The 15,972-nt window shown below is 33.8% G+C and overlaps 1 protein-coding gene across 1 annotated transcript in view; it reads left to right on the forward strand.

Annotated features, from left to right (window-relative positions):
- Positions 1-15,972, forward strand: part of ADGRB3 (adhesion G protein-coupled receptor B3) — a gene marked incomplete at its 3' end in the record, with an annotated part of 439,964 nt that overhangs the window by 170,615 nt on the left and 253,377 nt on the right. Inside the window, exons 3-4 of the mRNA XM_084203695.1 lie at positions 8,174-8,284; positions 13,478-13,639. Of these exons, the coding sequence (XP_084059821.1) occupies positions 8,174-8,284; positions 13,478-13,639 (273 nt within the window). The remainder of the gene's footprint in view (positions 1-8,173; positions 8,285-13,477; positions 13,640-15,972) is intronic.

Raw genomic sequence — 15,972 nt, forward strand, 5'->3', positions numbered from 1 at the left:
CTTTAGTCTGCCTGGGTGGAATGAGGCCATTTTACAACAGCCAAGGCTCTTGTCCTTTACTTTTATTCTTCTCTTCTCTGAATAAAATTTAGCAGCCATTCATGATGTCTGTATACAAAACCGACAGCTTTGTGGTATCACAGATGATAAAAATGTAATGTGCAAAATTCACATTCAGCAACACTTCTTCCATTTTTTATTATTTTCTCATAAAAACAATTTAGGAGACTTAAACAAGGACAAGAAAGTGCTTTTAAAAAGGCATGCAATATCATTTAGCTTCACCTAGAAGCTTTACCATTCTAAAAAAGCATCCACACTCAGTTTAACTGTTCTTAGTGATTACAGTTTGCAGTACCTGTTATTTAAAATATTGATTCTTGTTCCTTCCCTTCATACGGCTTTAGAATCTTTCACAGAGTATAAACTTCCCTGTCAAAAATTCATAGATAATTCATCTCCTGTTTTAATGAGTGCTTCTGTCATTTAGAAAAGATTAGGCAACCATCTGCAGAAATGTCTGTGCTAAATAGTTGCAGGGCAAGGAAATAGTCTAGATGTCCTTGTGAGTCCTGCTTTCTACAGTTTACTTTTTTTCAGTCTTTCTAGAACAGAAAATAAGAATTATTGAATTCAAGAATAGCTTAGGAAATTACAGTTTGTTCTCAGTCATCATCTCTTGACTTTTAATTGTGCAGAAGAATAAAGAGGCACATACTGGCCTGTGTGTAATAACCACGTAGTTTTTTGCAGAAAACAGAGTGTTTATATAAAAATGGTGCCATTCTGAAATAACTCCTCCACTGGCTAACCATATCAGGAATTCAATTAATTAAATATTTGGCAAGAGCAAAATACTTAATGTAGAAGTAAAATAGTATGAAATATAAAGAAGAAATGAAGATACTGAAGAATTATTATTATACCATGATTTAAATTTTTAAAGGCTACACATGAATAAATTATTATAGAAGAAACATTCAAATGATGAGAATACTACAAGAGAATGTATTAAAAGTGCATTTCATTTTAAAAAGCAAAAATTTATAAAGGTAAGCCCCTGTGCTTTCATTCTTTAATGTGTTATTACATTCATGAATCTTTTGAGAAAACAGTATGGAATATGAGAGAATAACATACTGCTGTATTTACAGGATTTAAATGTTAAACTTGAAAATGTAAAGTGCTTTTATCAGTATTATTAATTTTATTTGAATACAATCATTTTGGGATGGATTACTAGGGAAATATTTGAATGGAAAAAATATGAACTACAGACATCTTCTGCCTACCTGGCCATGATAATTACAAATGTCAGATTTGATAGATATAAAAAAGGGCGAATTTGCAGTTTCGGCTTCCATCCACCCCTCCTTTTCCTCTTTGCTTAGTTATAATTCTGCAAAGCCCATGTGAAAACACACTACCTGCTATGGTGACATTTTACATTCATTTTGAACAGGTATGAGTCACTTCAGATTTTTATGCACAGTTTCTCCTGCCTAGGTATATGGTGATGAGCAGCTGGGGCCAGGAAGGCAAATAATAGAGTTTGCACAGTTTCAACATGCTCTGCACATTATAAGTGAAGAAATATTACATCTTTATGATATTCTTCACTGATCAAATCTGTAACCATAAATAAACAGGATCAGATTCCATTAAAGATAATGGCTGACCAAGAGAGTCACTGCAGAGATGCACAGAGAGACTGGAGATTGCATTGCCACAAGAAAGTCTTGCTCCTTGGGATTTGTGCTATCATTTATATTTTATTTCAGCAATATTTAATTTCTTATGTCATTAAAAATACCAGCAGTAGTATTAATCTAAAGTTATGTCCTAGGAGTAAATGGATCTCCCTAGAGATTATTATAAACTAATTACCTTTGTACAATATGTTGACTGTTTAGAATACATAATTGTTTTCCCTAATTTTTTGAGAGATGAAAGAATGCATATGTATATGTATTAGGATATCTCTGTCTACGAGAGAAAATAAGTTTTGTATCTAATTTCTTACAAATGTTTACCTGAGTTTTATTTGATACAATTTAATAATTTAGTACAATTTAAAAAATATACTATGTTAGTACAAATGCTTTTGCCTTTCATATTTCCATTATCATAAAATCCTTTCCATGTTTTCATGAGTACTAGCATATTTTTCTCACTGTCTTCACAAATACAGCTCAGTTCAGATCTTAATTCACTCTATTATTCCATTCAGCTTGAAACTGATCAAAGCTCTTCTATGCTGTTTTGGAGAGCCAAAAGGGGACTTTTTTTATGGGACCAGGATCTACGTAGGAAGTAAGCAAAGGCTGTTTTAAGAACCTTTTCCACATTCACTTAGAAGAGGTTCCCATGGAAATCTAATTCAGCTAATAGTTACGTTACCCTTTTGGCAAGTTGCCTGCCTCATGAGGAAATATCATTTTAAGGGGTTCCCATAGAAAGCTATAGCTTAAATCTGTACTGCAGAGTGATGGTATTCACTAATGTCCTGAAGCTCTGTGTCCTGCCAATGCAGCATTAGAGAACAAGTGCTTCCTTGTGGGGTCTGGGTACTCTGCTACAGTGAGAATGTTCCTCAGATTTCCTTCTGTCATAGGGCTTACTGTAAGGGAAAAAAAAAAACAAACAGAAAAAAAAAAGCCCAGCAATTCGTGTTTTATTCATTGTTTTATTCATTTTGGGTGTTTTGTTGGGGTTTTAGTAATCTTCAGACTACAAAAGAATAACTAAAAATAAAGAAGAAAAAAAAAACCCTCAGTCCTTTGAATGTAGTGATATTTATTATGTATATATATATGAGATATAATTTTATAATGAAAATGAAACAGAAAGTCACAGCTTCTTAAGTCAATGCAAAATTGTGCTTCTAAGTCAACACACATTCTGCCATCTAGTGACCAGAAGAAATTGTACTGACCAGTTGCCAATGCGACGAGACACCCCAAGTACTGCTGCTGCTGTGTATCTTTGTGGGAGAACTCTAAAATGGGCTAAAAAAATGTGCAGAAAACTTTTTCATGCTCTGGGAAGTCAGAAATTGATCAGATCTACTGAAATTAGTTAATATTGCAGCCCAAATTTTGATTTTAACAGATTGATTCTTTATATATTTCTGTAGTCTTCTTTCTTCCTTTCCCCCTCTCCTCCTCCCACTTCACCTGGGATTTACATCAGCATTTTGCATATTTTCTGGGAAAAATGTTTGTGTGTTAGCACAGAGAGGATGCCATGCTACTGCATGTGAGACAGTTTGCATTATTGCACATTCTGGCTGCAAGACCTATTCTGTTCATTCAGTAGTCAAGAGTAAATGAAAACAGTTGTTTGGCTAGGTACAGTTCAGGAGTGGGTAGTATGAATCACACTGCTGGAGCACTGTGGGTGAAAGAAAATGACAGTCACTTTGGGGAGCTGACTGCCTCTTTTTGCTTTTAAGGTTTTGAAAAGCTTTCAGGAAACTGCTCTACTTGGTTCTGTACAACCTGAGGACACTCAGCAACTCTCAGAAGTTCCTTGACATTGTATTTGTCCCAAGGGGGTAACCCTAGAGGTCTCAGAACCACTTTTTTTTTTTTTTAGTTCATTTATGATGTCATCACCAACTTCTATGATGAGAAAGGCTTTTTATAATAATGCCAGTGTCTCCTGCGCCATAAATAGCACAATTCATAGTAGATGGTACACCATAATACATTTGTCCTCTGAAGTTCCCATGAAATGTGATAAAAAATAGCCATAAAAGCCAGACCAACACTGTTTTAACGTCATCTGATGGCTAGGATATATACGTAACAAATATATATGTTCCAAATATCATAAAATATCCTTAAAATCTGTTTGATATTTACCTCAATTTCAAAGAATATCCACTTGTCAAAAAGCAAAGACTTGGTGAGTAGAACCTTGCAAAGCTGGTATTTTTCTTTTGTATTTCTCAGTTGTCCTAGTTTGCATTTGTACACTGTTAACAGATTTTTTTTCTTCTTTATTCCTACAGAGAGCACATGGCACCTCTCTCCTCTTCTAAAAACGCACACCTACACTGGCCGCAAGATTTTAGCTTCTCCTTTAAAAACTAAAAAGGTTACTCAATAGGAATAAAAATCACATAACAGGATAACATAAGATAACATAAGATAACATAAGATAACATAACATAAAGGTAAAGACAATGGAACTAGTGATAAGAGCTGTAACTAATACCAAAACATAAACTTTGGAATTGCAATTTTTTATTCTGTTCAAGAAGCATGGAACTATATTACATGCCTCAGCTTGTATGTAAAATAAAATCATGGAATCAGATAATCATTTAGGGGGGAAAAGCCCTCCAAGATCATTAACCTTTGACCAAACACCACCATGCCAACTAAACCATAGCACTAAGGGCCACATCCCATCATTTTTGAACACTTCCAGAGATGGTGACTCCACCATCTCCCTGGGCAGTCTGTTCCAATACTTAACCAAGTGATACATCACATCCATATTAAAATGTATGCATCACTAAAATGCTTTGAAATATTGATCCATTATGACCGGCTGAGGAGCAAAAATATAGGCATCCTATTGCAGTGATCCCTTGTACTTCCATAGCCACCAAAGGACCACTGACAGCAGAATAAATTCTTTTATCAGATAACTAAACCTGAGTTTTTCTACCACAAATGTTTGGAATGTGTTATGATTTATTATAAGTCTTGGTCTGGTTAAAATGATTCACAGTTCCCCGTAATGCTATTTTTATTTACATTTTGAGATATTTATGGGGTTTATCTTCATGCAGTGTAGATTTTAGCATTAACGATGTAATAAAAAGGCTTAAAACCCTTGCATGTTTCCAGGCCTAATTTAGAGTCACACTGTCAATTTCTGAATTAAACCATGCACCTATTTCTTGCTGAAAGGATTTGCTTTCCCCCTGTATTTAATGGAACAATATGATTAATATCAATGTTAGAGATAAAAGCAGTGTCCTGTTTCACCCCAATAAAATTTAGGCCAGACATCACCAAAAAAATTCTCTTCAGAAACTAATGTCTACAAAAATACCTTCTTCTGGGTTAGAAAACTTATTTTCAGCAGCAAGAACTAGGTAAGAAGAGTGAGAATGATAGAAATTAATTTACTCAGAATGTCAATTCAAATATCCAATATTATATCCAGATATCAGGTCTTGAATCATGCTGACTTGACCTTGCAGGACACCTCTATGCCAGATACTGCCTGCATTAGGATCGTTCTTACCACCTTTCCCACACAAAAAGATCCCTGAAATTTCTGTGCCATTTAATCATACTCTAGGCTGACTTGGGTTAAGATGCTTTCCGAGCCCAGAAAGCGTTTAGATACTGCTTCTCTGTGAAGTATTAAGAGAAACAAAACCAGCATAATGGGTTTACCTTCTGTGTTTATTACCTAGGATCTGAAAATGAAGGAAAGTTTCATTCTGTTTAGTATTTATTGTAAACTTAAGTAAGTTATTATATTAAAAATGCTTCATAAAAATACATTGCTCTTAAGCTTCTTAAATTAAACAATTTTGAGACGGTTGTTTGTACTTATACACAGAAAGCGGACATTTCTGATCCCATTACAAAAATGCACTTGACCCTTTTTTTTTTTCTTCTCTCATGAGGCCTGAATTTTAATGAGGTCTTACCCATGCCAGTACATTGCATTTCCTGGTACTGCTTTTGTTCTCATGTGGCATTTGGTTAAATACTTCAGCTGAATATGAAAATAAGAGCATTGCATAAGTCTGGTTCCATTTTTTTGATAAAACTTATAAAAATATTTTATCTGGGTAATGAAAAATTTATCTTTAATATATACTTGCTATATAAATGCTTAGTATATCAAAGGGAGATTAGCTGAAAAGTGCATCTCAAAGACCATCAGCAATAGTTAAAGTGAATTGAAAATATTTTGTTGCTTAAGTGGAAAAATGAAAAAAATTGAGGCATTATAGTCATGCTGAGTGGTATTTGTAACTCCATCGTTATGACTCGAGCTACATCAGATATTTTCCACAATGCAGAGAACTGATCTCCCAGACATCCCTTTGCCTCGCCACCAGCAGACCCTGTCCTGCAGGACATTGCATGTGCCCACACCCAGCACAAGATGCTGCAGGACTGGGACCAGAACACTCACCACCTCCCTGTATGCCTCTGGAAAGCCTTCCTCTAGCAAAGGTCTCCAATTATTGCACTCTGTAACTCAAAAAGTAGAACTAAGTCTTCTGCAAGAATGGTGCCATACCCTCTAAATTGCCTGACAAGCAGAGATCACGCAGGCAGCAAACTCAGAGTAAACATCTTGCTGTGACAGCCTCTTCAGGGGAAAAGCTGTGTAGTCTCCTGCCATTACCACGCTACTAATTACAGTTTAAATGTGTCATCTATACTGCACCTTGTAAAAATAGTAAAAATATTCTAATCACAATTTGCATTAGAATATTAATTGTAATAAGAGATTTTCCACAGAGTAAAAGGCTATCTTAAATCAGAGGAACTGTAGAAGAGGTGTATTTTGTAAAAATTGATTAATAAAAATTTTAACACACATATGTATATATACACATACATATATATATATATATTATATATTTGCATATGTGTATATACATATATCATTTAGGTATATTTATTTCTGGGATGTATTAAAATGTTGAATGTTTAATCCTCAAAATATATTTTATTAATTATATTTTCAGATATTCTCTTTAGAATGTGAACTGCATTGCTGTTCTCAAATGAATAATTAAATTTATATTTTAAGTGGTGCCAGTAATGAATATTTACCAAAAAACCACTAATTTGGAGAAATACATGAATAGTTTACTAGAAAGGAAAAAACCTCTTTCTTCTGATCGACCCCTTAAAAATAACTTTGCCTTTTATTGTTTCTTTAAATAGAAATTTTAATGTTTTAAATGATTTATCAAGACAATGTGTTTGCAAATAATATTTATTAGGGATATTTACATATCATATAATGTTTTGTGGCTTTTGAGGCAGAAAGGTAAGTTTTATTATCTTCATGCCTTTACAAATTGGGGAGAATTTTGAATTTTGCATTTGCAAGGTAACCTTCCAGCAGAAAGGTATTTTTTTAATGTTTGTGTTCCTTGTGTTTCAGACACTTTCTGCCTCATCAGAAACTTTATGTGATTGTAGTTGAAGCAGTTTCAATGTTAACCCACATTTCCCAGCACACGCTTCCTGAATTAGAGTCCCAGTTTTTGGGGTGTTTTTTTACAGAATATTTAGCACTGAGCTGCAGACAGCTGTGTGTGCCTGGGAGGATCATAGGGAACTGTGCTGAAGGCACAGCAGTCCCCCTCTAAGTGCAAAAGACTTTCTGCATTTCATTAGAGAAATTAAAAGTAGAGCTAAGGTAGAAGTCTGGGAGGTTTGCACAGGACAAGAGAGGGTAAATGACAGCAGTGATAACAGGATAAACAACTAAAGCACTCATCTCCCACACTCTGGGGCTTGATGTCACTGATTTTTCATAGGTTTTCCCTGTTAAAATCAACGTGGAGAATAAGATACAACCTATAGTCTTTTTAACTTAGAGGTTTCAGGAAGGAAGCAGATCACAAGCACTTGTTCTGCTGTATTCAGCCTAAAAATTAAACAGTTCATTGGCTAAATTATTATAATTTCCCATTGCCACCATTCCCAAAGATGACTTTTTATCTCTGTTGAAGGCTTCATCAGCCTGAAAGATGAGTGCAGGAATAGAAGTCCTCTAGAGGAGCAGCAGGCTCTGCCACAGGACAGCAATGTCTAACACCGTCACAGTCATTTTCTGGTGTGGTTTGCACGGATTTAAAATAAAGGAATAGAATGTCTGCATTTGAATAACTGTTTTTGTCCCGTGTCATACAGCTGATTTATAGAACGTGTCACTACATTGAATGTTGGTTCATAAAATAAAATCATATTGGAAAATCTGCAGACATAAATTTAAGTATTTATTGAAAGCTGAGTGTAGCAAATTTAAGTTGATGTTTACTGCCATGATCACTTGCCTGACTCTTGCCAGCAACTTCCAGGTATGTTTAGGAACATATTGCATGAGACAGTATGTGACTTTTGAGAAATGTCTACACACAAGCTTTCATAAACCTTTATTCTGTCTTTAGAATTTGGAATGATGGGAGATCATACAATTAAAAGTCAGCGACCTCGATCTGTTCATGAGAAAAGGGTCCCTCAGGAACAAGCTGATGCTGCTAAATTTATGGCACAAACTGGTAATACATCAGTTACATTTTTTCTATTTACTGTTGTTAATTTTAGCAAGACCACTGCATGTTTCCATAATCTTTTGCTGCATATTTGTCAGTTATCTAAGCTGATACTTTTTTTGAATCATTTATTTTTTTTTTCACCAGTTAAAGTCCATAAATAAAGTAGCTAAGAGTTAGGTAGATCATGCAAAAACATGCACTGTGAATGTGAATACTGAATCATTTAGTGTAAGCATGAATTTCTTTAGTAGTGAAAGCAGTCTCACATGTACAAAACACAGGACAGCTCACTGTGACATGTTAACTTTTTTTCAAAGATGTTAAGAACATGCTTCAGAATTTCTTTATAAATAGACTGTCTAATCCCAGCTTTAGGCTTTTATCAAATTAATTAATTACTGGGGTGACTTTAATGTGCATGCGTTCAGCATTTGCTATCTTTGGCCCAGCACGATGCTCTGTTCTCTAGTTTCCAGATTCATAATTGCTAAATGAAATTGGCCGTAAGTAGTTTTTAATTGAATGTGCAAATTATCTAACAGTTTTTCATCTAAAACATATTTTCTAATTTTATTTGAGCAACTTCATCTTCTTTATCTAAAGATACCAAGATGATATTGGAAACCTGGAACTGAAGTAATTTAAAAAAAAAATTTTATACAGCCTGATTAGCCCGTTTACCAACAGTTACCACAGCTGTCTTTGAGGTCAATAATAAAATTTTTGTGGTGAGTTGAATTAAGCACTCATACACCAAAACTACTGCCCATTTTGACTTCAGTAATGACCCATGTATCTGTTGGTAAAAGCTAACTCTTTGTTGGTACCCTACACACTTCACTCCAAGAAGTTACTGAGTTGACAATCTTGTCCCCCATAATTGTTGTATGGATTTGAAACAACTTCCTCTGTATCCCATAGTAACTAACCTAGAATATACGCCTGCATCAGTCGTACATAATGCTTCCAGTTTTTTTGCACTTCAGTAAAAGAGCTATAATTGCTTCTAGTTATGTTGCATGTTGACTTCCTTAGTGGTGGGGTGCTTTCTTAAACAGATTTGCAGAAATCGATATATTAAACAATCTAAGTATAGCCAATCAGTGCAGATCTGTTTGATAACAAATTTAAAATGAGACAAAGTCTGTTTCCCTTGTATTAATCTTTAGGATTGCTTTTACGGCTAACTCCCAGATACTACTGTAAGCAAATGCTGTGGAAGAAGGGAGCCTAGAATTCTCTAGGTCTCCATGCAGTTTTTGTTTAGGAAAGTAGAACTTATCACTTACATACCTAGCTCAGACATATAATGTTAGTTGCTTACTACATAGAATAACACCTTTGCTTTTATGCTGCTTCTTGAATTCATATAATTACTCAAAAAATCAGTAAAATTATCTGGATTTTTTTTTTCCCGTATAAATCCTTAAAACTTTAATAAGCTCACGCAAATCTTGTATTTGATAATTTTTACTTATGCATAGCAGTGCATCTATTCTGGGTGTTAGAGAGCTGCATTACAAGTGCAGCCCTTATACCATCACCTTCCAATACATTGTGTGTGTGGAGTGGGAGATGAGCGTTCAAAATTATACAGGATTGGTTTTCAACGTCCTGTTCTGAAAGCATGTGAGATGTATGAGCATATAAATTTAGATGCCAGAGTCTGGGGAAATATATATTTTCCATACTGAAGGTTAATACATTTTAAGTAATACTTGTGCTATTTCTGGACATACTAATTTTCATCTCTTCATTTTGTTTTTCCTTTGTAGTGATCATTGCATATTTTCTTCACCTGTAATGCATTCATATTTCTTGCAATAAAATGATTGTGATATCTTCCTAAACTGATTCATAAAGTTTTTTTCCTAACATATCTATCTCATTAATTTATCCACTAAGAAATATTATTAGTAATTAGTTACTGAGTTTATGGGATTTTATATTTTTAGCTTTTTTATTTTATTTTGTGCAATAATAAAACAGATATAAAAGTGCAAAAAATGTTTGTATGTTTTTAAAAGGCAGAGAGATAGGAATAGAGAAATGTCCTGGAAAAGATTTATGTAAAGCATTTAATACTGTTTGAAACGTGGACTTACTCCACCAAATTTTGCTAAAATTGAAGAGTTTTAAAATGTGATATTAAAATATGCATTTTTCTGGTTTTGGAGAGTACTATGAAGCAGTAAAAACATTTATTAAAAAATACTGTGTGAATAATTTCTTGTTCTATATTTGTCATTTTATGTGTTTGGACTGATCCTTCCCTTAGGTGTAATGGGATTTAGAGAGTATAATGCAGGTAAGTTTTACAGAGATCAATGAGGCCTTCCATACAGTAAGTTATGTTTCCTCTTACATGTCAAGCATCAGGGGAGAATAAGAGTTTGGTAGCTTGCTAAGAAATAGTATGAGATTATAGATTTAATATGATTGATATAAAAATTTAAAAGTTCTCAAATAACAGAAAACAAGAAGGTAAATAAAAAGTCCCTCGTTCAAAATTTTCATTTCAGAAAAAAAAAAGAATGGATAAGAGAAAAGCGAGCAATGGAAGATATATTTGCAGATTATGTACTTAACCTATATTTATTCTAGAAAATATAGCAGTCTTTATTAGCAGTCTGAAGTTAAAATGGCAAATTAACAATTATATATATGTAAAGATATTTTCCTTCTTTTAAATCTTTTAAAATAAGTAATGATCATCCTGAAAGCAGTATAAAATAATCTGAAAAATTAAAAATTGTCCAAAAAATCATAATGCATTGTATAAAAGGAAGCAAAGCAGCTGATAAGTGTGTTCTTTATTTTGTCTTCATTTTGCTCTTTTTTGCACTGCATGTTAAAATGGAGGATCTTCCTCCAGAAAATGTTTAAGCCTTCTTTACATCTGATGACATATATTTGGAGATTATGCTTTTTGTGAATAAATAGTACATAAATTCTCAGAACTTTTAATACTTTATATCAATTTCAAAGTTCACTCAATACATTTACACAACAGTCTGACAACAGCCTAATAATCATGTTGCTGCTATTTTCCATCACATTCCAAGGGTTTAGAGTAACATTTTTATCACTTTAATATACAAAAAAAAAATTTTTTTTAAATTTCTGTATTTTATTAGTTGTGTACTGTCAATATGTCCATGTTGAATAACACAGATTGTTTACATTGAGCATATATATCTCTTTTACATAATGAGGAACATCTCAAGAAACATAGTTTAGACTTTTTCTGCTGCTTGACCTTTTATCTAAACAATTTTAACAAAGGCAAAGTAAAACTTCAAACATGTAGGAAAAGACAAAAAGTATTAGCCTAGAGACCCACAGTAATACAAGTCTTTTTACCATGCATATAGGGCTTATAGTTCATATTTTGTAATTGTTAATGTCTACATACATATTAATATATTTAGCATGTTATATCATCTAACTGAACCTAAGCCATCTACCTGCCTAATCAAAGTGCTAAATTCATGTCACAAGGACTATTAAAACAATAATCAGTGTTTGGGGGTTTTTTTTCATTTTTTTCACCTAACAAATAAAGAAAAGAACTACAAAAATCACTGGTGAATTTTTGTGTGTAGAAAGCTCATGATTTTGTGGTTTTCCGTAAAAATTTTTAGATTTGCATATCATTTTATTAAAAACAGAGGGATTTGTGTGCTAATTATAACTCATTCTTTTTACTGAATAAGAGGCACTTTTTTTTGTAAAGCATTGAATAGCCTCAAAATTGAATTTTAGAAGTCTAGCAGAAACAATCATTTTGCAAAGGCTTCCTGCTTGGCCTCTGGGAAAAAAAAAAACAACAAAAAGAAAGACAGCTTGGAGAGATTCACAGATTCTTGCTACAAACCACAGTTTGAAGAAATAACATGTCACTTACTGCAGTCTTGGAAGATAGCACCAGAATATTCCTGCTTTGCAGACAGTCCCTCGACTGTGATCAGTATCAGAACTTTTGGAAGACTAGAAGTATACTGAGATAACTGAAGTTTCAAGCAAGCTCCTCAAGTCTTCAAATTAATCATGCCGCTGATTTTAAAACAGAAAGTCCCATTTGTTTCAAAAAGGACTTACACTTAAAAATTAAGCATGCAGTAAGGATTTCAGCTGCCATTTTACATTACATGCTGAATTTTAACAGAAGAAGCTAAACATCAATGCACAATTATTTACTCAAATTGTTCAGTGAGGTATATTCACATTATTTTTGCATTTGCTTTCTGAGAATACTCAAAGGACCTATTTTTCTGGCCAGGAATTCCTTTGGGAAAGGAATACCAGAATTGTGTGTATAGCTGTTCATGAGAATTAAATTCAAGCATTCTTTCCAGAGCATCCATGGAAGAAAGCTTTGTGCATTACTTGCTTTCAAAAAATAAAAAATTAATACTCTATCTCTCAAAAATTTAAAAAAATCCTTTTTTCTAATATACAGTATTAATAAATAACATCTGACAATTTTGAACATAGTAGTATGTATTACTTGGAGTAATGAGGTCTGGCACACCCAAGAATTCAGCATACTTGTAGGTCAAAAGCAAGGAGTAAGTTTATGCAGCAAATTATCAAAGTTTCCATCCCACATTTCAGGTTAAAGTTTAGTAAACAAAATGTTTTTCTTTGTCAGGGAACTTCATTCAAATGCTGTATGACTCTGCTGAAGAAAATATAAGACATTAGGGGCTGGTTTGTCTGGTTTTTTTTTATTGGAATTTCCTTACTGGTAGGGCTCCTTAAACTGTTACTGAGCCTTAATTCTAGAAGGATAAGTATAAATATCAAAGACAAATCCTTTGCTATTATGTAAAAAGAGTTGTCTATGTTCTTACAGAATCCTGAGGGTAGTGTTGTTTCTGAAGTGTTGAAGGGCAGTAGTTCTCATAAAGTTGTAAATGATGCTAAGACATCAAAGTGTTCCCCTCTGACAGGCGTTATGTGATTGCAGCATCGTAGGTGTCCTTGTTTTCTATTCATTGCACATTTTCACAGCTGCTTTACTCCACAAACCTTTAAATATTTATTTTGGTGTGGTATCTTTTTCTTTGATTTATAAGAGCAGACGATAATGAGCTTTAGCAAAAAAAAAACCAAAAAAAAAACAAACAGCCAACAACCTGTGTCATTAATACTTATGTCTATATTCATGTTTGTTTGTTGTCTTGAATACAGGTGAATCTGGTGTTGAAGAGTGGGCCCAGTGGAGTACGTGTTCAGTTACTTGTGGTCAAGGGTCGCAGGTGCGAACCAGAACTTGTGTATCACCTTACGGGACACACTGCAGCGGCCCTTTAAGAGAATCAAGGGTTTGCAATAACACTGCCCTCTGTCCAGGTAGTGTTAGCAGCCAATAAATAAAATTGTGGATGTTTTTGAACTGTATAATGATAAGAATTTGAAACTATATTTTCTATTATTATTATTTCATGGATTTCATAGGGGCATTTCAATTAAAGCAGAGAATTGTAATTCTATTCACCTGTGAATTTTTTTTCCATGTAGGTTATTGTTTTTATTCTCAGAACAGTCAAGATATGGAACAAGAGCACCTTTATACTGACAGTTTCATCTTTTTTTCAAAACTCTATATTCTCTAATTTCACTCAGAAAAGAAAAGGTAGCATGAGTACAAAGACAAATTAGGGAAGAAATCCAGATAATGAATACATTAAGGAGCAGAGACTAATTAAGAGGGTGGGGTAACATATATTATTTGACACTGCAATCATTTTCCTATTTAGAATCCTCTCTTTCAGGCAATGGGCCAGACAGTGTTCTATGCACAGTTATGTCTTCATGGGCTTCCCTTTACATTGTTCTGGCAAGAAAGGGCAACAGCTACCTATCAAAGGAAAAAAGATCAGACAAAAGTAACTCTCTTACATCTGACACACGGTAAAGGTCATCAGTGTCTTGCATCACAGTTTTCCTACTCCTTTTGTCTGAGAGATCTGGACATCGTTGGAGTTCAGCAGTAGTTATACATTAAGGAGAAGAGACAGGCATATTCAAGTTAGTTGCTGAAAGGGCACATCTTTCTTTAGACTCTACCTGTGGATCTATGATGGGAATCTATGATGGGAAGCAAGAGGGAAGGCATATGCCTCACGAATACATTATTTTCCTCTGCTGTGACTGAAATGCAAAAAAAAAGAAAAAGACTATATACCATCCTTCAGATGGTTTATAGTACAAATTCAGTACAAATTCCTCAGGTCTCTGTAACTTTTGATCCCAAGAGGGTGGTGAGCCATCTTCTGGGAAACTCAGTACATTTTTGAAGTAAACTAAACTGTCGTACACAGAGAACTCTTGGACTTTATCTCAATGAGCAGTAATATGTACAATCTAACTCTCATGTTGTTACTGTGTGTTTAAAAATGGCCAATAGGAAGTGCATGTGATCCCATTAGTTTGTCTATCAGCATTATAAGCATTTAGGGAGCCTCTGTAATGAATATCAGCTTACAACACTGTCTCTAGAGGATGCATGATGGTAAAAAGAATTGCTCTCAGCACCTAATGTTTTCTATTGTTCTTAATCAATTCACATGAAATTTTCTAATATTTCGGAGCAGAAATGCCTAGTTAGAGATGAATTTCAATACTTTAGAAGTGGTACAACTTTACACATGGAAGTGTTTCCATACATAAATGGCAGGTATTTCTAAAACATTTAGAGTAGTTTAGATTGTGCCGGAGGTGGGAAATACTGCAAAAGAACTCTCAAGTACAAAAAAAAAAAAAAAAAAAGAAGTGAAAGAGGAGAACTGTAAAAGAAATGAACAAACATTGCAAACAATCAAAGATAGATTTAAATATTCATTTGAAACTATGTGAAGAATGAAAATGAAAATGCAGTCCATCTCTCACAATGAGTTATGCCTTCTTTCTTGCTAATTACTATTAACTAAGAAGAGGAAAGAGGATTAAATCACCTAATTTTCAGAATTTTGTCTTCATTCTCTCCAGAAAGAGAGAGAATTTTTCGCTTTGTTTTTCATACAAAAACAAAGAAAAACAAAACAAAAAAAATCCAGGCAATGCAAAAATCAAGATAATTAATTTGCTGTCAAATTTAAACTGGAAAGAAATTGGTTCTTCGATGTTATAGTCAAACAGACTTTTAACAATGCTCACTGCAAAACACTACTCCATACTTCTCAGGTCACAAAGGAGCTGTGTCCTTAAATACTCACATTTCAGAATACAGCTTTTGTTTTCAGATAGCCAGTATAAGCAAAGGCTACCAATTCTTTCTGTATTCACTGCCAAGATATTTTCTTTTTTCAGTTCATCACAGCTGATTTTGATAATCTCTATGTATCTTGAGTTACCTCTCCTACATAATCAGTCTTCTGGGCTTAATCTTGCATCTTGCAAGATTAAGCCCAGAAGTTACAATACCTTATTAATTTATGTTTTTCTCTGTCTGACTACTGGGTCACTACTGTGAAGCAGTGTGCAAGATTAGCAGTTTAGAAACATGCTTTTCTTGGCACTGCTCAATTAATTTTTCAAACATCCCTTTAATTATTAGCCCAAATACTCTCTGTCCTCATTCTATTATGTATCCTGACTCAGAAAGTTGCATGGTTCCTGGTCCCTGGTCCATCCATTAAAAAAAAAAAATATATATAGTCTGTATACTAGTGTATTTAAAACAG

The sequence above is a fragment of the Fringilla coelebs genome (genome assembly GCF_963513975.1).
Source record: "Fringilla coelebs genome assembly, chromosome: 3".
Lineage (NCBI taxonomy): Eukaryota > Metazoa > Chordata > Aves > Passeriformes > Fringillidae > Fringilla > Fringilla coelebs.